This window comes from Nymphalis io, chromosome 8 (genome assembly GCF_905147045.1).
Source record: "Nymphalis io chromosome 8, ilAglIoxx1.1, whole genome shotgun sequence".
Classification (NCBI taxonomy): Eukaryota; Metazoa; Arthropoda; class Insecta; order Lepidoptera; family Nymphalidae; genus Nymphalis; species Nymphalis io.
The window spans coordinates 10,791,699-10,813,746 of NC_065895.1; the positions used below are offsets into that span (position 1 = coordinate 10,791,699).

Consider the following 22,048-nt stretch of genomic DNA (forward strand, 5'->3'; position numbering starts at 1 on the left):
TGTTAGATATTTACATAAAACTCGGCGATCAAATGTAATATATTTTGTATGCACGTTAATGTAGTTATGAAATGTAATAGAAAAATACTAATTACTATAATTATTATTACTTATTATTTGTTCCTTTAAAAATCGTCAAGGTCTTTTCGGGCCTAATCAAAAAATGTTTATACGTTACTTTTATTTTGTGTTAATATATTTTTTAAGTAGAAAATATATGACAAAAGTACAGGCGTCTAACAACTGCAGTTTCTTTTATTTTATTAAATAAGTACACTGCAGGTAAGTGTACAAATTCCATTGAAATGAACTAAACGTGTTAAAACATTCTGTAACAAAGCGTGTGACGTAGTAACTCGAAATAAAAACATGGGTGGGTGTCACTTATGACGTAGTATCGTATCATACTGATGATTACTCATCTTTATCAATGGGTTGAGTAATTCTTAGTCTTGTTTTAAGACGAAGTGGATTTCCCCAAATTGTGATCAGTCGGTGACGTCCAAGATCTATTAATTACAACTTTTTACAATGATACACTTTAATTCAATTTTGAATTTTAACCTATAGCAATACTATTTATAGATTTGACTTTTTTCATACCATACTTCCGAATATATTTCAAATGATATATTTCTGACCGATTTCAGCTAAATGGGTCTCTAGTAGTGGAGACTGGGATGAATAAAATGGGAGCTAAGAGAATTCAAGCTCTAAACGAACGTAAAAGAAGAAACGGCTTTATATACTTTCCGTGGCACGAGAATATAAATACTGTCAATTTCCATTTGTACTGGCCATTACCAAGAATCGAATCCAGGATCTGCCCTGATCTGATCTAATATAGTGGCCAGCTTATTGGCATATAAGTTAGGCATAGCCACTCATTGCTTTTTGCCCCTCTCTATTCTGTTTTGTGTGCGTGACGCCGCTACTTACTTCATAGCAATGGTAATAATAAGAAAAATATAGGTACTTTAATATTGAAATTATGTTTTTATTTATTTATTCATTGGTTGTTATCATCTATGACGGTCAAATTTTTACGTTTTTCCTTATTGTTTTGCCGTATATTTTTTTTATAAGTACTACACAATAACCCAGCAGTGGGGCATTCACAGGCTGTTAGCCCATGTCAGGTAAAAAAATCAGTATTTTCCGGTTCGCATTTTTTTACGCTCAATAATTATTACTTTATATTTTAATATAATGACTGTTCGAACGAAAAAAAAATTACTGTTCGTTATGGTGGAAAAATCAAGTTTGGTTCCATTTATATATTATAAAAACCATTTATTTTTTGATACTCATATTTACAATACAACATTTAATTGAAGAATAAATGTAACTTTAAATATTTATTTGAAACATTAAATATAAGCATAGACAACAAAATATTCTGTAAAATTACGCATCCCTAGCAATATCCGAACGTCAATGTGATGTCATCAACTCTATTCGTCATCGGAGGTCTGATCAGAGCCGCAAACGCTTAGCTGTCATTGACACAAAAGTTGTTCAAGCTTGCGAGTGTGTAACGAAATTGTGTGTTATAACTGTACATCACTTAATTATAAGAAATTTAGTGTACTTAATATCAATATCAACTTAAGTTATACAAAATGAATCCCTATCAAGTAAGTACAAAGTGTGAATCTGGAAATATTTGAAATAGCTATATAAGTAGAAATCTTTGTTTTGTTTATCACAAAATACTTACGTCGTGTAGGTACGTACATCCGTAATTATAAAGGCATTCGTTTCGTTTCAAGGGTCAGCCACGTTATCTACACAATATCGGATTTAGCAACACAGCTCCGCAGTCTTTTGGAAACCCGTTGCCGATGCCAGGCTTCCCTACGATGGGATATCCAGCGCCACAGCCTGGTTATCCTAACACAGGATCTGGCTATCCGCAACAATCGCAAGGCTATCCGCAACAATCTCAAGGATATCCGCAACAAACACAAGGGTACCCTCAACAAACTCAAGGATATCCTCAATCGCAAGGTTATGCACAACCTAGTTCTGGTTACCCAAGTCAAGGATACCCCCAGCCAAACTCTGCTCAAGGTTATCCTCCTGCTCAAGGCTATTCGCCTGCTCAAGGCTATCCGCCTGCTCAATCTGCACCATCACAGCAAGGCTATCCTCAAAGTTCTAGTTATCACCAGTCTAATCAATATCAGGGGTATCCCCAATCAACCATCCAAAGTCATCAAGTCAGTCAGGTTACTTCGAGTCCAGTGCATGAACCGAAGGTAAATTTCTTAAATTAAATATTAACCTTACATGCTATAATATGTTAATTTATATTTTGTGATAAGCAAAACATTGACATAGAATTGTAGCTTTTTTTACGCTTATACATACAGTTTAATGTGCTTAAAGCTTTTACCAAAATCATCACAAACTGTCATTAACAATATAATCATTATTTTAAAATAAGATTAATAAAATTGAGAATATGCACATTCTTCATTAACATTACTATTTATTGATTTCATAATATATTGAAAAACCATTTGAAAAAAAAAAACATTAAAAAGTTAATGTAACTATGTAATGTTGACATAAAATTTCTATTTGCAATTCTAAAGCTTAAAAAAAGTTTGAAGTAAAGACAAAGAAAAAAAAAATTACACTGTCTTGCACAATTATAATATGATTTTTTAGAGCTGAAATTAATGATTACATAGGAATACATTTTTTTTTTCAAAATGTTTAGTTTTAAACCTTAATTTATGATGCCTTATCCTGACATATATAACAAAAAAAAAAAAAACTTTTAACAGTGAAACTGGAATGACTCATTTTAATATTAATAATATATTGTGAACTGATACATTTTCTAAAAATAAATATCATTATCATTATAAACACTTTCATTTAATAGTTAAACCTTAAACCATAATGTAGTTTTAGCACTATTCTTCATTCATTATTCATAGTTCATGTATACATTGACACATGCAGACTATTGTACCACAAGATTAAAACACTGATAAGCGGCAGTGTGCCAATTCATTTTTTTTTATAATCAAATAGTGGAAACATTATTCAGAATGTAGTACACATTTCACAAGAACTATTGATGTGTGAGTAATATTGAGATTATACACAACTTATTATTTGTTAACCGATAATAGTGATTCTTTCGTGTTAATAAGACTAAGTTACTTTTTTGTTGTCTCCATCCGTCAATCCAACTTGAAACGGAGTGGTGTGATCAAATAATCTCTACACTTTTTTAAGCAGAGACAGGGCCGCTTGCCCTTTATTTGGACAAGATGTAACTTTTTTTTCCATTAATTTAGCTGTGTAACAACCAGTTAATCTACCTCTGACTAAGATAGATTACTTTTGAATGTAAATATTGCAAAATTTATTTTACATATTTGCAATTTTATTTCCATAATTGTAATATGTTTTTTCTTCATCTATAATTTATTTACTCTCTAATAGGGCTTCATAATTTTTTTATTAAGTCAATTTTACAATAACACAAGCAGAATGAAGGATACTGAATGTCATTAAAAAAAATCAATACAAGAAAATAATAATACAAATTCCAATAGAGTATTATTTAATTGCACATAGTCGTTAATTTTTAATAACAATAAGATTTATAAATATGAACACCGAAGATACTTTTGCATGTTACATTTTTTTAATTGTAATGATAGGGTCTGTCGTGTATTTACGTTTTTTGAGAGCTGAGTTGGTTTGAGAGATGACAAATTGAAAATTAATCGGTTGTGATTGAAAAAAAAACATTATTTATTAATGTTCCAATTTCGTATGTATTCATAAATATATATATAAATAATTACTTTATAAAGTAATTTAACGCGCTAAGCCGAATTCAATTTACGTTTGATAGTATATTTGTAGGTAACTATCTTCAATCCGACGACGTCTTTGGCACGGGATTGTACAATTCAGTTTACTTTTTACAGTTTACGCTGGTAAAATCTCTGGGCACTACTAATAAATAATAATCGTCAACAAACTTATATTGCCATTTCATATAATCCGTTAGTTCTGAATTCATTTTATATGAATTTAATTCCGTTCAACTTGACACGAAACTTAGACCGGTATCATATATGTGTATATAAGTATATGATCCTGGTGCCATACCTACACAGTCACTCTATTCAAGGAACAGTTTACTGCAATTACATTGTTATGTCTCTTCGTCTCTCCGCGTACATTTATCACAATAACCAGCGACTCAGTCTCGACTTCGGTCCCCACTACAATGGATGTAGTTGCTTTAAAACCAACCACTGTTCTCGTATTATACCATCATTAATACGTGATATGGTGGTTTGTGATGTAATTGTATCGTGTGTGTTTTAATGTTTGTCAATTCGTGATAGTTTCGTTTTTATAAGTTAATATGTCCTCGGTAACATCAAATTCGAGTATGCGCAGCATCTATAGAGCGTCAATTGGTATTCGGCGTGGGTTCAAGTCGTTTCGTTACACGGTATTTAATAGCTTTTCTCGGTGTATTCGTTCTTTATGCCTACCTTAATTTGCACGTGCTATGAGAATGAACTGAGCGGAAATCTTATGAACGATAATTTACTTAAATAGCACCAAATTTTCTTTGATGTGCGGTTGATTTTTTTTTTTATCATATCAATTGGGTTGATGTTGTCTTACAATATTTGATTGTCAATCATTGCTCTTATCTTTAGTAAATACATTGTATTAAATTGTCAACATGCTTAAGTAGGTGATATGTCGATGAATTCAAACAAACATAAAAAATAATAGCATTATTTACATATAAATATATAGTAATTAAATATAGTAATTAATCATTTTTTAATTACTTATTTACTTAGTTCTTCATTCAAATGTATAATCTGAGTGACATATATGTAATGCTTTTTTTCCTACAATTTAAACAATCGGCCATCAGCATGATAATAGACAACATATCACTAAACACTTACTAAATAAAGAAAAAATACTGTTTCATAGTCGTCTATATCATGTAACAGTTTTCATGCATGTGTTAACGAAAAGTATAATATTGCTTTTATTAACATAATATAATTTTAGTCGCAATAAATATTTAATTTAATAGTACAATTTAATTCACAGTCCAAACCAACAGTAGTCCCTGTGAATCCCTTCGACCCTCGTGAAGATGCAGCGATCCTACGAAAGGCTATGAAAGGCTTCGGTACAGATGAAAAATCGATTATTCAAGTATTGACTCGTCGCAGTAACGAACAACGTCTCCGAATTGCGTTCGAGTTCAAAACTCTGTATGGAAAGGTAAATAATAGTTTTTTTTTTTTCATTTTTCATCCAAGGCTTCATATTTTCGTAATAACTTTGACAATTATTTTTTTTTATTTCGAAAATATGAAGTATCATTTAAGATAAATAAGCTATCACTATGATTATTTTTAATGTTTTTCTTCATAAAATAGTTAGGCGAATCAGCGAATGGGCCACCTTATGGTGAGTGGTCACCACCGCCCATAGACTTTAATATTTCATCCGCATAAGACATATTAACCGTTACTTATATCGCCAATGCGCCTCCGACCTTGGGAACTAAGATGTTAAGTCTCTGTTCTTGCAGTTAATACTAAGTGTTGTTTAGCGGTAGAATATACGATGTTTGGGTGGTACCTAACCCTACCACCAAGTGAAAAAATTAAAACTGACTAATATTCATTAAATAAATGTGGGATGAATATAAATCAAGAAAGTAAATAGGAATACTAACAGATTATGAAGACAAAACTGTCGAATTATTATCAACGGCTCCTTCAATATTGAGATTTTAGAAGAGTTATAGAGTGTTGCAGTAATTGCCGCTAGTGCCCAACTATGTTTGTGTCTTTTGGGCCAAAAACACCGAAATAAAACCACACGCGTGATTCATTTAAATTTAGAACGTGCAATCTCCACTGATACGTTATCAATGTTTTGTTATAACACTTCCGATGGAAACCCGACTTTACAGTGATGAGTAAATTGACTTTGTAATCAGTCAATGTCAGCTGTGTCGTCAGGCCGATCAGTGCGTCTAGTACGAGTTTTTTTACTTCTACGATATTGTTTAACTGCGATTTGTATGTAATTCCGATTATTATCACTAAACGGCGCTGTTTTAATTCCATACAACACGCAGTTAATGTCAACGCTACCGAATAAGTAAAAAAATCGCACTAGACACTGTATGCTAGCCAGTTCAAAAGTATCCGCTAATAAAAATAAAAATTAGTTTACTTTTAACTGAGAAATATATAACCCCAATAACCTAGTTATATATTTCGTTAACGTACAAATTTATAAAAGAATAGAATTCAATACATAAAAAATAAACTATCACAGGACAGGCGTATGTATATATATATATATAAATAATTTACAATTGAAAACAGAACAATGTGCAAATATTGAGTTAAATAAAAATATTAAATATAATTTTTGTGTATTTGTAATAATAAATAGCAATAAAGTACAAACACTATGTGCCAGACACATAAGGGAATAGAAAGGGCAGAGAGGGAGCTATGACGGCATATCATATTTTGTTTTTTTGGACCATTTTAAACATTTAAATATATTTATTATATAACGTCGAACCGACTAAGTTCTCAATACAACCAATGGTTTCGGGACAATTTAAAAAAAAATAGGCTCATATTCATTGGTAACAGTTTCATATTTTAAAAATGACAAATAGTATGTATGGCATACTAAAGGATGAAGCGCATTCCTACAAAGGTTACAGATACAATTTGTAACATTCTTCTTAAAACAGGTATATATTATATAACTAAGGTATCGCAACATTAAAAAAAGAACTACAATATTATACAACAGAATATTTGTAAACATTAACAATACAGATTTTATGAAAACCATACAATTATAATAAATAAGGTCCTCCAAACCGATTTCGGCCAAGGCGGCCAATCTCAAGAGAGATTAGCCAATTGCGCAGGACATATTATAGTGCACAAGTGTGTGCGCAAATACAGGTGCACTCTCTATTCCAGGGAGCTATCATAATCCGATGGGACGACAATCCGGCACGACAGGAAAGAGTTCAGGCGCAGGACCAACGCCTTTACGTGCTAAATATATATACAATGATACTAATATGTCGCATATTATTTTATATTATATGAAATAACAAATGTTTTTATTCACAAATATGTATATTATCTATGGGATGATAGCCATTGTCCATTATACTGTGCCAGTCGCGGTATATTGTTACTTAAATAGCTTACAATACAGCTGATCATTGTAAAAGATAGAATCCTTTTATGGTGCTATTATCGAAATATGACCATTTAAAAAAAAATTGTCGCAATCAATAAATATTTTTTTTTTAGATTGTCAAGAACAAAGTAACTTTCAAAGTAAATATAGTGATATCGAATTTTCTTGTGTTATTTGCTCTAATGGAATGAACATTATGTCCATTAGTTAATGAAATGGTTTCGTTTGAACCAATTTACGTTCTATGTTAGAGGGTCGAAGCCTTAAAATTACTTATAAGCAATACATTTCTGCAATTAGAAAATGACTATTTTAATTATTCTCTATGGATTTTTAATACTTTTAAGTAATATTATTTATCACTCTTCATTAATTTTGGGTATTTTCATAATTTTCTTTATTATTAGCGTAATTTCAAATTTAATTAGCGTAATGAGACAAAAACGTATTGATATGATAAGTTTTACTTTAAGTGCCATAGTTTAATTGTTATTTGGTTGTTTATATTGTTAAATAAATAAAACATGAGGAATAAATTTAGACTTGAATCTTAGATCAAAAATAAAATTTAAAAAGCTATTTATTGGTAAATTACCAAAACAAATGCATGTGATAAACGATCCATTCGCAGGATTTTATCGTATTGTATCAATCTTTTATTTCATCCAAACAGATAACAAACATCACAGATAATATCTTATAAACATAATTATATTTTATCTGTACGTAAACAATAAAGATAAGGCAACATGTTTTTTTTATTTCTAATATCACCATTACCCATATATATTGTCACTGCAAGAAATATCAACCAAAATTTACAAAGTCAAGCACAACCAATCTTGGCGGCTAAAATATTATATCCGTTGTGCCTGGTTACATTGGCTCACTCGCTATTTAAACCGGAACGCAAACAATACTAAGTATTGCTGATTGGCGTTATGATGAGTGTGTGACACACGCCCAGACGTGTTTGTACAAAGCCCTACCGCCAAGTAACGTATTTATCCATTTATCATATAGGAACTGGTGTCGGATTTGAAGAGCGAAACCAGTGGGAAGTTTGAAGACTTGCTTGTGGCTCTTATGACGCCATTACCGCAGTTCTACGCCAAGGAGCTCCACGATGCGACAGCGGGTATTGGAACTGATGAGGATGTGCTCATTGAGGTGATGTGCACCATGTCCAACCACGAGATTAACGTCATCAAACAAGCCTACACTGCAAGTAAGTACAGATTGTATAATATTCGTATTTTCGTCTCCAGTTAGGCATTTATTATTCTTGTAAGAGTGTGAATAACAATAGTCCAAATTAGAATCGAATTTGGGATTTTCTCATTGATACATACCAAGATACTATTGAGCGATTGACGCATATAATTTATATTTATCACATTTTATAATTTGTTATTATAATTCATCTCGCGCTTGACGGTGAAGGAAAACATCGTGAGGAAACCTGCATGTGTCGAATTTCACTGAAATCCTGCCACATGTGTATTCCACCAACCCGCATTGGAGCAGCGTGGTGGAATAAGCTCCAAACCTTCTCCCCAAAAGGGAGAGGAGGCCTTAGCCCAGCAGTGGGACATTCACAGGCTGTTACTGACCAATAATATCAGTGTCAAAGTTGTTTATTTGGGTTTACTGCTCTTGTGGTTGGAATAGGCGATAGTGTTATCAAACGAGAATTAATTTTAAAAAGCATACTTTTTACTGTTACTTGCTTACAATAATACTACTATATATATACTTTATCATATAAAATAAGTTTGAATGGGGACAAAGATAATTGTCCTACTCAATTAAATAGATTATGTAATAATTTAATATACTTAAAATAACGTGACACGCTCAATTGTTTCTTCATTTCCTCAGGGTAAATCCCAATGTTTTACCTTGATTGCTTATTAATGATTATTACACTCCATATATGTATGTCGTATTACCTTAATATGTAGTTTATATTAAAAATTAACTTGCATTTTAATTCATGATCATATTCAGCCCATATTGATTCACTGCTGGACATGCTTCTCACCGGCGCGCCAATTCTCCCGGTGCTATTCGCATCTATAGAGCACCCGCCACTTTTCTAATGTCGTCTGACCATGGTCTGCCCATTTTAATCCATACGAGCTAAAATATAATACTATAATGTTTCACTGGATGTATAGTTATGTTTAGATCAATCAATAATTTTACAAGATTATATTTAAATTTGTCTGATTTTACTTAGGCAATGTCACTTTTGCAATATCTCCAGCATGGGTTGTCTTTGAGCCAGAATAACATTATATTAGTATCAAGATTGAAAATATCTTATTTATGAATGCTATTCATACAAGTCCAATGCTATTTGGAATACTACTGGTGACTTAAAATAGCCGCCTATTACTAAATTCGAAATAATAGATAATAACGAAAACTGCTCAAAGAAGTCTCGGGGCATATTTCGATGTAAACTACGGCATTTTTACATTAAAAATAAGCAATCTGATTACATTAAAAAAAGTACCTTTATGTGCATCATCTAACAAAGACCGAAGTGTGGAAATAAAATGACGTACGACAAAGACGTCAAAAAGTTTACATAATATTGGCTGACGGTCTACTTATAAACCTGTTGCTTGTGACTACTGATATCTCCTTGTCGGTCTTTAGCAATTTCACATTCGAAAGAAGAAGACAAAATATATTGTAACTATATGACTGAACAAAACAAGATAACTAAAGAGGTTTGTACTTGACCGAATTTTATTCCTTACTACATTTTACAGAATGTTAATATGAAATGAGCTTAGCGCTTAGTCCGAAATAAGACAAATTTTAGAAATTCACGTGAATCGAAATTATCAACAGTATAAAATTGATTTTAATGTGATAACAGCTATAATTTTGTTTTCAATTTACGAGTGACCGTAAACGGGCATAACTCAGGTAAATGAGGATAGGATACAGGCAATTCTAAGCTCAATGTTGTTCACTATTGTTACCGTGAATCCACATTCCTAGATTGTGGGGAGACTTCCTCGACCTGAAATGAACTATTTCCTTATCAAGTGTGCTTCTGAAAAGATAATTCATAAGTTTAACTAGACTGATAACCAGTACATCTATATGTATATATTTATATACTTATATTATTATATATACCTATTTAGGTAAATGCAAAACGGTTCAATACTTTTTCTCCTCTGCTTGTTAAACGATTTTAGAGTAGAAAAAAAGTTTTTCGAATTCTAAAAATTCATATTACTTTTTCTTTATAATGATTATGCTCGAATATCGAACAGTATTTGTGATTAGACAGACCTCAACTTTTGCAACTTAATACAATTGTATGATATTGTCAACCTTACTTTTATTTTAAGTACTAAATAAAACATAGGCTCCTATTATTTAATTATAGATTTTTCGCAAATGAATTTGAAAGAATTGCTCATGTCTTTTAAATGTCCCACTGCTGGGTTTATACCTCCTCTTCTTTTTGAGGTGGGTTGTAGTTTACTCCACCACGCTGCTCTAATACGAATCGGTGGTTATACGTACGCGACAATTTTTTAATTATAAACACAAATTAAGCATATGAAAATTCAATCTTGCTTACACGATTTGAATTTAGATTCATCGGATAAGATTCACGTTCTAACCACTGGGTTATCACGGCCATCCAACCGATCATCGTGAATTTTGAATACACGTTGTCAAGGGAATAAAAAAGCACATAGAGGAACTAACAACAACCCCCCCCCCCGGCGGAAATTCATAGGTTTACTAGAATTTCATAATCTCTATCAACTGGCTTATACGACTTATACGAGTATTATCGATTCATTGAGACTAGAGTCACGGCCATAATGTTTTTCCTCATCAGACCGACTCTGAGTCATCAATAATCGGTTGTTGTGAAAGAGAAAAAATGTAAAGTGTAGGAATCTTTTGGAATGTTGCCAACAGTCGATAAATTACTGTTTAATAAATGGCCTTAATGTTCATGTCTTTCTAGGCTTTTACGCGGAGACAAATGAATCCTCAAACATACTAGGTCATTGACTTATAGTAATTAGGTTGCGTCATATTAACCATTTTGATGATTTTTGTTTTTCTTTTTTAGATAAGATAACTTTATTATGAAACCATATCTTAGTTGAATCATAAATACAAACATTGTATACGTTTTTACTTAGTGTTACCAAATTATAATAATAAAATTTGCACTAACATTGTCCAACGATTTTCGTCTGAATACGGTGTCATACTAATCGTAGAATTTTAAATCAAACTGCATTTCTATTATAAATGCGAATATGTTTTCGTGTCTTAATTATTCGTCTTCTTTCCCAGGGTTACAGAAAAGGACGGAGGGCACCTAACACCTAAGCCCCCCCTCCTTTTATGTAACTTTATACCACTGGTTAATAATAATTTATCACTTTTAATATTTCTTTTTGTTTCAGTATATGGAACACTTCTCGAGGATGACTTACGCGGAGATACATCAGGAAATTTCAAGAGGCTTATGACGTCATTATGCATGGTAATATCTGATTTTTATTTTTATGAACGCCTAATATTAAAAACAATACTATTAATAATAATTTCTATAAAATTAAGATACATTATAATTAGTTTTGAATTATTTGATATGAATGAAAATAAATTTTATTCAAGTGTCTCAAACGAAATCTCTTTTGAATAATTATATTAAATGTAAAACCATAACCGTTTCTGAATGTGTGTATATTCTATCGATAAGAACGGCCACTCAGAAGTTACTTTTTATCAAGTATACATATTTATACCGTACCGTAACCTGCCTTTGAATGTCCCGCAGCTGGGCTAAAGGCCTCCTCTCCTTTTTTTGAGGAGAACTCTACTGGTGGTAGGGCTTTCTGCAAGCTCGTCTGGGTAGGTACCACCCACTCATCAGATATTCTACCGCAAAACAGCAATACTTGATATTGTTGTGTTTTGGTTTGAAGGGTGAGTGAGCCAGTGTAATTACAAGCACAAGGGACATAACATCTTAGTTCCCAAGGTTGGTGGCGCATTGGCTATGTAAGCGATGGCTGACATTTCTTACAATGCCAATGTCTAAGGGCGTTTGGTGTCCACTTACCATCAGGTGGACCATATGCTCGTCCGCCTTCCTATTCTATATAAAAAAAGAAGGTTTGGAGCTTATTCCATAACGCTGCTCCAGTGCGGGTTGGTGGAATACACATGTGGCAGAATTTCAGTGAAATTAGACACATGCAGGTTTCCTCAAGATGTTTTCCTTCACCGTAAAGCATGGGATGAATTATAATCACACATATTTATACATACTTATTAAATTATAAATTGGTCCCAGAAAGGCAGTCGTAATACGAGGTATTATTAATCATTTATATAATAACTATATACGGTTTCAAGAAAAGTATTTTTATTCACAGGGTAATAGATCTGAAGATTTCCATGTCGATCAGGGGAAGGCCCGAGAAGATGCTAGAAGCCTGTTACAAGCAGGTAATTTTTTTCAACTATACGCTATTAAAATTCATTGATCTCATTATTTGTGAAGTAATGTTTACATAAAAATAGTAAATCCATATTGGTGGTAGGCTTTGTGCAAGCTTGTCTGGGTAGGTACCACCCACTCATCAGATATTCTACCGCAAAACAGCATTACTTGATATTGTTGTTTTCCGGTTTGAAGGGTGAGTGACCAAGTGTAATTACAGGCACAAGGGACATAATATCTTAGTTCCCAAGGTTGGTGGCGCATTGGCTATGTAAGCGATGGTTGACATTTCTTACAATGCCAATGTTTAAGGGCTTTGGTGACCGCTTACCATCAGGTGGCCCATATGCTCGTCCGCCTTCATATTCTATAATAAAAAAAATCCCGACAGACGTTTTTTTGTATATATAAAAAAATATGACAAATATTTGTTTAAGATATATAGATCAAAATATATAAGTATTCAAAAATCATAAATCTCTCTGTGTATTTCAGGCGAACTTCGTCTCGGCACAGACGAATCAGTGTTCAACGCGGTGCTGTGTTCCCGTTCATTCCCACAACTGGCGGCTATCTTCCAAGAATACCAATTCCTTACAGGCCACGACATAGATGACGCTATCAAGGCGGAATTCTCTGGTGACCTTGAAAAGGCTATGCGGGCTATTGGTAAGTTTGTTTACTTTTTATTAGCTTATTGTAATTATTGTAATAGATCAGATTTTTAGTAAGTGTATTCTTTGATATCCGCTACATTTCGAACGGTGTATGAGAGTCGTATGCATATTTTTACTTAAATTAAAAAGTAAGAACGATATTGGCTCAACGACGACTCTTTAATTATGCTTATATTTATGTAGCATATTACGAAGTAAAAATCATTCGATATATTATGTTATCAATGCGCAGTCAACCATGTCATATGAGTTAGTTTTAACTTTACGTTGGCTCACTACTCAAGTCGGATGTATGACGAGACAAATTATACTCATTAGCTATTCTGCCAACGAATGAGTGAGTCAGAGTTGGGTATAAGGGACACATCAAAGTTCTCACGAGAAGTGATACATTGACGCTGATATTGTTTACATCGTCAGTTTGGAAGATGTATGAGTTTCATTTTTTTGGTGTATTAAGTTATCTTGCTAATCTATTAAAATAACCTTGAACTTATTCATTGATCGGTAGTATTATAATACGTGCGATTTAAAGAGGGCAATACAGAAGTCGTTTCTCTTTTTTGTTAAGAATCTTAGCAATTCGCATTGTAAGAAAATTACTAATTATATATATATATAATTTAATCCTCCAATTGAACGTAACGCTTGTGTTAGAGTGGGGATTATAGACAATAGACCCAAATGGTCAGGATCGTACCTGCGACTTTGAACTATTGCACTATTGACGCTTCAATAGAGCAATGTTTTTATTAAATAGTAAGTCTTTAAATAGTAAGGAATACATTTTTTTCAATTGAAGTTGCAAATATGTAATGGGCATCACACAATCACTTTAAATAAAAAAAATAAAAATAAAAATTACACGACAATGGACTTAGCGAACAAACCGAAAACGCAGTAAACTTAAAGAAAAGTTAAATTAATTATTATTTATATATCGATTACCTAGGTATTTTATTTGACTACTCCATTCGTCTATTCATTCATTGGAGCGTGCGCGCCACTTTTTATTACTTCCGGCAACTTATTAATACGCGCTTTTTATCACTTTAGGGAGGGAACACATATAATGCCTCAAAAGCAACGGTGTTGCCTAACTTCAGTTAAACTTTATATTTTAATTAACATAAAAAAGTATATATTTTAATTAATTTTAATGTTGATTTCTCTAAGTTCAAAAAAATTTTAAGGTTAAACTAATACTAATGTGTTAAAAATATTATGACCACAGTGAAAGTGGTCCGCAACAAGCCGCTATTCTTCGCTGAACGTCTCCACAAGTCCATGAAGGGTCTCGGCACTAACGACCGTCAGCTGATCCGCATCATGGTGACCAGATGTGAGGTCGATCTCGGAGACATCGCTGACATGTTCCAATCTAAATATGGGGAATCTCTTCAGAGCTGGATCGAGGTAAGTTTTATAAACACAACACAATATTATTCCTTTCAATTCCATAAACAATACATTTAATGAAAGATCTTTAAATTAAATAGACGTTATTGAAATGCGATATGAAACGCTTCAGTTGGCTTGGCGAATAAAGTTTTGAGATTTATAAATATCTTACATATCCAGAAAATCGATTTTATAATTTATTATTTGATTACGTAATTTATTTTTTCTAATCTGATTAATGTTCAAGGTTTTTAAAAAGGTTTTATTGGGTCGTAATCCTAAGTGAGATGATAATAAAACAATTGTCAATTGATTGAACAATCTACTATTTCTAAAAATAGATAATGTGGTATCGATTACATAAAGTCTTGGTGCGTTAATGTCAAATTGTCCTTTTCTTTTTTCTTTCTAATTTTTGCTTCTTGATTTTACTTAAGCATGGTTAATGTTATTTTTTTAATGTAATGAAGTTAGACGGAAAGTAAGACTACATAATATTTAGTTTCAACCAAAGACAATTAATCGTTCTATATAGTGTTGATTGGGCGCCATTGGGACTCGATGTTAAGTGCCCAATGGCTATTATTCCTTGTGTATATATTGTCTGGCGATCGTTTAACAACTACAACTGGTTGAAGTTTAATTTTGTATTATATAATTAAGTATAAATTTACTGGTGGTAGGGCTTTGTGCAAGCTCGTCTGGGTAGGTACCACCCACTCATCAGATATTCTACCGCAAAACAACAATACTTGATATTGTTGTGTTCCGGTTTGAAGGGTGAGTGAGCCAGTGTAATTACAGGCACAAGGGACATAAAATCTTAGTTCCCAAGGTTGGTGGCGCATTGGCTGTGAGCGATGGTTGACATTTCTTACAATGCCAATGTCTAAGGGCGTTTGGTGACCACTTACCATCAGGCGGCCCATATACTCGTCCACCTTCCTATTCTATAAAAAAAAAAAAAAATAATTATTATTAATCAATGTTTTTAAATCTATTTCAATAATTAATATATATTATCTGTAATTTTTTCAGGGTGATTGCTCCGGTCACTACAAGAAGTGCCTTCTGGGTCTGCTCGGTCTTTATTAGACAAGTTGATTATATTCACGCTATTTTTTTCTTCTTGTCCACAAACGTGTTTTAAAGGCTTGTGTAATCTCATTATACATCATTTACAATTTTAATGTGTAAGTGATAGGTTTTATATTTGAATTCTAAATTTTTATATTATATATAAACATATACAAGAGTAAGTATACTATCCGTATTAACTCATTTAACGTCGAATGAGTTAAACATATACTAGTGTTCGTAAAATATTGCCACAATTATGGCCTGATAAAGCCTATACAAAACATTATTATTCATTTATAATACAAATTAAATTACGAATTATTATATATATTATATTGCTGAATCGATTAATCAAGCCGTCCGATTGATCTGTTTTCGAACATTTTGTATTTTTTAAGGATATTATTGCGAAATGGAAATATTATCTCATGTATTTATTTATATGAAAACGAATCAATTGTTACATAAATGCATTTATATATGCATTATCTCAAAATACATTGTTTCTATAACTGTAGTTGTTTTAAAATAAAATTTATACACAAAATTATTTGGAATTATAAAAATATTAAAATTAGATTAACAATAGTAACATTACAGAAGAATTAGTTTCTAATATTGGATGCACATATAAAAGAACTGTTGAAAGATATATTGTTTATGAAAATATATTGAAATGTGCCTTTGTATACAAAATACTTTATATATATGTGTACCACAGCTTATCTTTATAACAGTTATTGGTTTTCACGTGAAGTATATTTTCAACGTATAAATATTTAAAAACGCCATAACACGACTTTTATATTTATTAAAAACAATATTGAGAGCCCCATTTCAAATATACGGTTTTTTTCATAGGCAGATTTAATATTAAGACATTTATAAAATTCTTAAATAAAAAATTTCTATATACACCAGTAACGTATTTACTTGAATTATATCATGATTCGGTCGTTAACTCGCAGCGCAGAGCAATCTCGTGAAGGTTTCACACGCGGCACAACTTACGTTCATGCACGCTCGAATGCGTGTGCGCTCGTACATGCGACTCGTAACATTCGACACTATATGAGTCCCTGCGATGTCGCGGCTCCTATTAGCGCCTCTGTCAGCTTTTGATGCTTGTCATGTTATTAATATTAATATTGGCATTAAATAACTCTGCGCTGCGCTTCGCAAGGTGTACGGCGGACAATGTTTGACTTTTTTATTCAATAGCATATTGTCGAGAGATTTTAATTTTACTCTAAAAATATTTTCTTATGAGTTTTTTCATCATTTAAATTTCACTGCATTTATTTACATAGTTCTGGAATATTCTTTCACATTTAAAAAAGTATTACAGCTTTACAATAATTTAATAAATTGATTGAATTCTCATTATTAATTATAGCTAGTTAAAAAAAAAATGTTTTTTAACCCAGCGATTATTTATCAGTTTATAATTTCTATATATGTTTTAAAATTTTGTTTTGATCTCTGAGAATTACAATTCATCAATGCATAACATTAATTTTTTTTTAAAATGCTACGGTTCTGGCAACATTGAATCTCATCCCCACCTTAATTTTACAACAACAATTATTCTTATTACTATTAGAATTAAGAATAGCTTGTAATATAATTTAGCCACGTCTTTAAACTACAATTCACTGAAATTACATACTTTTAAATTGACATTCATATAAATAATTTATAATTAAATAACAAATAATTATGACATAAAATAAAGAAAATCATATTTTCAGTAATAAAATAAATATATTTTTCTGATTATTATAATAATATATGACAAAGAATAATTCTATGTACCACGCACACACGAGGGAGCAGACAGCGAGCGGACAGGCATAACGGTATTTATACCGTCATGTTTTTTGCCGTCACAGCATGGGAATCGGTCTTACCCCTTAAGTGCGCCGTTTGATGTTTCACAACAAAAAAGTGAAAAGAAATTAAATATTTTGAAAGGACGTGGCTAGAAACGCTTGTATCGGCTTTGCGGTAAAATGAAACGATAGTGCTACTTGAGGCCAACAAAATACTTTTATATAACGTTATGAATGGTTATTTCGGTATACAAATAAAACTGTTGTATTGATGTGTCTAATAAATGTTCTTATCAATGTTTTTGTTTTATTTATGACGATCCGAGTGCTGTAGAATAATTTGGAAGTTTTTATTAGATTAATGTAATAACATTTCTCATATGAAATAATTATATTCGAATATATTACTTACTTCTAATGACCTTTATTTATTGAGAAAAAAATTATAATTATATAACAGACCTGAAAATACTTAAAAAAAAGCATATGAATTCTTACATGATCATTGCATAATCCTTTGTGCAATAATAAAAAAATAAGCGTTTTATACTTTATAATAATTTTTTGATAGTTATCACATAAAAAATATTATTTTATAAATATTTAATTAGCAATCGACTTTTGGATTAATTTGATTTGAAAAAATAACAATTATTTGAAGTAAATATTATAATAAATATATTATGTCTCCTGTAAAATTATATTGTAAGCAATATTCAAAAAAAAAAATTCTTACTTGATTTGTAAAATAGCACATTTAAATCATTCAGAGAGCTATTGTGTATTTATATTGTGTATCGAACGCCGAAAATATTAATCCATCGAGCCCTACCACCCGAGCGTTGGTACGTCTATTAAAAATTCATCTAGTTATATTGAATTCTTCAATGAAAAAAATCATCTACATAGTCAGACGATGTTCAAGGTGTACTTGTATCAATCACCGATCACATAGAGATTTAGCGTAGATATTTCTAACTATATAAGTTAACTTTGCTAAGAGACAAATCGCGGTAAAAAACTAGGAACCCTGAACCTTTTTGAGACTCAAGTATGATCTTCAATGGAATAATGCCGTTATGTTTGAATGGATGTCTATGGATTTAGAGGATGAGATGCAAGCGGCGGGAACTTCGTAGTCTGGAATTTTGGCGTACGTTTAAGCATTATTTGGTAATACTTCAGGGATTATGCTCAAGACCTCCATAACCTACCTTTTTTACTATTGCATCATGTTCTGTGAAGGTTGATATTCCAACTATCACCTTTCGTCATTGATATTTCACAATCACGTACAAATGCCTCTGCTTTTTCCTTTTTGATTCGTACGGCTAAATATTTTTTATTACATATCAACCATTTTCTCGAAAATTTATAACTTTGGTATTTTAAGGACAAGAGGTCATGTGTAGGCATTTACTATGTATCCGGCAGCGCTCGTCAATATAACGTAAAAATGTTACGGATCAATATATAGCTACTCATAAACAGACTTTGTAATCAAGCTATTAAGAGATCCGTTAAGAATTCTCTGTGAAAATATAATACAGACGATGGATACTACACTTAGATGAATTTTAATTATTCAATTTTAGGGCTAGCTTACCTCTTTTGTTTGTAATATGAAAATTCATAATTAAAAAATAAAAAGAAACAAAGGTATTGTTACTAAGGCAATATTCATATTTTAATATCTTATTTCAATAATGTTACCGATCGATGATTAAAAGCCTCAAAAGAAGACGGCTGCCGTGTGCGTTTAGCCGGCAATGAAACTTCAGTAGGTACGATACGATCTGGATAATTTATATTTTGCCCAAGATTTTTAAACATTCGCTCAGCATAGAATTGCGCTACTTGATTTTTCGATTGGATTATGTTACCTCTAACATAGGAATAAAAAAGGTGGGAAGTTTTATCCTGTACAAAAAAGGTCTTTACTGTTTTTATCGTAAAACTCACCGTTTCCGAGATATTTGCAAAAATACGTTTTTCAAGACAGCGGCTAACGCTCGCGGTCTGGGATGACAATAACTCGGTTTTATACTTAGGAGGCACCCTCAAACATAATCCAATCGAAAAAATCGAGTAGCGGGGTTTTATGCAGAGCGAACGCATTTTTGTGCTAAAATTCCTGGACTAATTCAAACGACGAACTCTCACATTGTAACTTTTACAATTCCAAATTATGTTATTGTTACAGAATGAAACATGTTATATTTTTTATTTTACATATATTACATTTAATGAAATCATTACTAATAATTATGTCTTCTATATGGAGCATTAGGTAATAAAATTCCTTGAGGGTAGGTTCGGTTTACAAAAAAACAAATTAGGTACATATTCATAAACACGAGTGGTAGCTTGAGGCTATAATTGGTTAACCATAAATGTAAATAAATAAATTATAGAAAACTAGAATTGACATTAAATTGATCATATTTTTTTTTTCTTCCTTTGGTAAGTTAGGTAAATCTCCTTTAAAAATAAACGAGGAAGAAGTTTTCATTTACCGATTAATAGACAAGTGATGGATCGTCTTGAAAACAATAAAAAATATATCAAACAGGAAAGCTCCCAAAGAGCGCTTGATGAATGAGGTATCAGATATGCAAACAAAATGCAGGCAATCAGTTTCGCTTGAGGTTGACGTCTTTTTCTTATTAAAGTGGAATTTTAGCTGTTCTGGGAGTAATGAATAATTTTACGTATCATATTAGGGAAATAAATATATTCTATTATTTGAGTACAAATTTCAACCAAAATTTATAATAACATTTTATTTATGGCTAGGATTTCAATGATCAATAATTCGTCTAATATTAGATACAACGTTTCAAAACTATGTCTATTGTAATCGCATTATTGTCACTATATCTATTTTGTCTTGTGTTTTTACTATCCACTATTTACGTGTTAATTGACACCTTAAAATGTTCTGTGATTTGACACAGAGTTATCTGGTATAGATCTCTATGACCTATAATCAGATAAGGATGAAACCATAGACATTTTAGTACTTTTTAATAATTTGACATATGTATTTGTAGTTTTACAAAAGTAATAATTTTATAATAGTCTTTTAGACATTAAACAAGAGTTGTCCAATGAGATTTAACGTTAAAGAGTTTTACAATCACGTCCTAACTAATGGAAGCGCAGCAAAACTTTGACAGCAAAACTTTTTGTCACTAACAACATCCACGCAGGCGAAGCTATGTTAATAATAAACTTGTAAAAAATAAAAAAAATGTTCTTTATTCAAATAGGTATTCAAGTACACTCGAATCTTTTTTAAACAAGATTATGTTAAATGTATAATCACTACCAGTTTGCAATGTAGATTTCACCAACCAGAGAACAAGCAAGGAAGTCTTTGGTTATTCTCTTTTAAGCTAAGATAGCCTACTTAATAAAACACGGATAAAAAACTGGGCATGCTTCAAAACTTCACGAGGAAACCTTTGGTTGGTTGGATGAAATTTTGACATATGCAAAGCATAGTTGGTTGTGGTGGGATTCGCTCCAAGCTTTTTTGTTAAAATTAGATGAGGCTTTCTTGACTCAATCGCTTAGTTTTATTCATCATCAGTATAATAAAACATCAATGTCTCTTCGCACAAATTCGTACGTTACTATGAATTTTATAGCTTTGAACAAGTCGGGTCTCAGATAATTACATTAATTTAAACTTTATACGTACGAACACACTACAAATTGTTGAGGCGTGAGTTACATACGTACATTAATTTATTTGCTCTCGTAATTGAAGATTAGAGTAGATTGAAAACAAATTTCCAATTATAGTACCCTCCCAAATGCAATTTCTCACACGTTCATTATTCGTCTATTTAATATATAAATATGAATGTTGTTATGAAGGCTCTTATTCTCTTGAACCAGAATGGTCCAGTGGTTAAAACACGTGAATCTTTCACGATTGCCGATTCAAACTGATACATCGTCTCGGATTTAGCTCTAATCCTCAAAAGGAAAGGCCTTAGCCCAGCAGTGGGACGATTACTGAGGTTAGCGCATTCAAACCATCGCTTCAGATGCATGTAATATAGTATAGGTAAATTCTCTTTACTTTTTAACGTATTTTTAAGTCGTTCTAATAATGTTACATTTGTATGTAACATGATATCTAAACGCATTCAGTTGTTAAATGAATTTTAATAATTTTATAAACAAATAAACTCGCATTATATGGTGATATTCGTAATAAAGCCATAACGTAAATTCTTTCACTGTCTGAAATGTCGGAACGTATCGCA

At 31.7% G+C, this 22,048-nt stretch overlaps 1 protein-coding gene across 3 annotated transcripts; it reads left to right on the forward strand.

Annotated features, from left to right (window-relative positions):
• Positions 1–1,457: 1,457 nt before the first annotated feature.
• On the forward strand, positions 1,458–18,065 carry LOC126770019 (annexin B9-like). 3 transcript variants are annotated; one of them, XM_050489137.1, is made up of 9 exons: positions 1,475–1,637; positions 1,773–2,261; positions 5,122–5,298; positions 8,293–8,497; positions 11,733–11,812; positions 12,711–12,783; positions 13,274–13,447; positions 14,690–14,871; positions 15,895–18,065. In XM_050489137.1, the coding sequence occupies exons 1-9, from the start codon at positions 1,623–1,625 to the stop codon at positions 15,949–15,951; spliced, it is 1,452 nt and encodes a 483-aa protein (XP_050345094.1). In that variant the 5' UTR covers positions 1,475–1,622; the 3' UTR covers positions 15,952–18,065. The 3 variants fall into 3 exon arrangements, with proteins under 3 accessions (XP_050345096.1, XP_050345094.1, XP_050345095.1); XM_050489139.1 differs by lacking the exon at positions 1,773–2,261 and having other exon boundaries at positions 1,458–1,637; XM_050489138.1 differs by lacking the exons at positions 1,475–1,637; positions 1,773–2,261 and adding an exon at positions 4,262–4,495.
• Positions 18,066–22,048: the final 3,983 nt, after the last annotated feature.

Coding starts and splice junctions, on each gene's coding strand:
- LOC126770019 (XM_050489137.1), top strand. Junction 12,784..13,273: donor TAGAAGCCTGTTACAAGCAG/GTAATTTTTTTC, acceptor TGTGTATTTCAG/GCGAACTTCGTCTCGGCACA. Junction 13,448..14,689: donor AAAGGCTATGCGGGCTATTG/GTAAGTTTGTTT, acceptor TTATGACCACAG/TGAAAGTGGTCCGCAACAAG.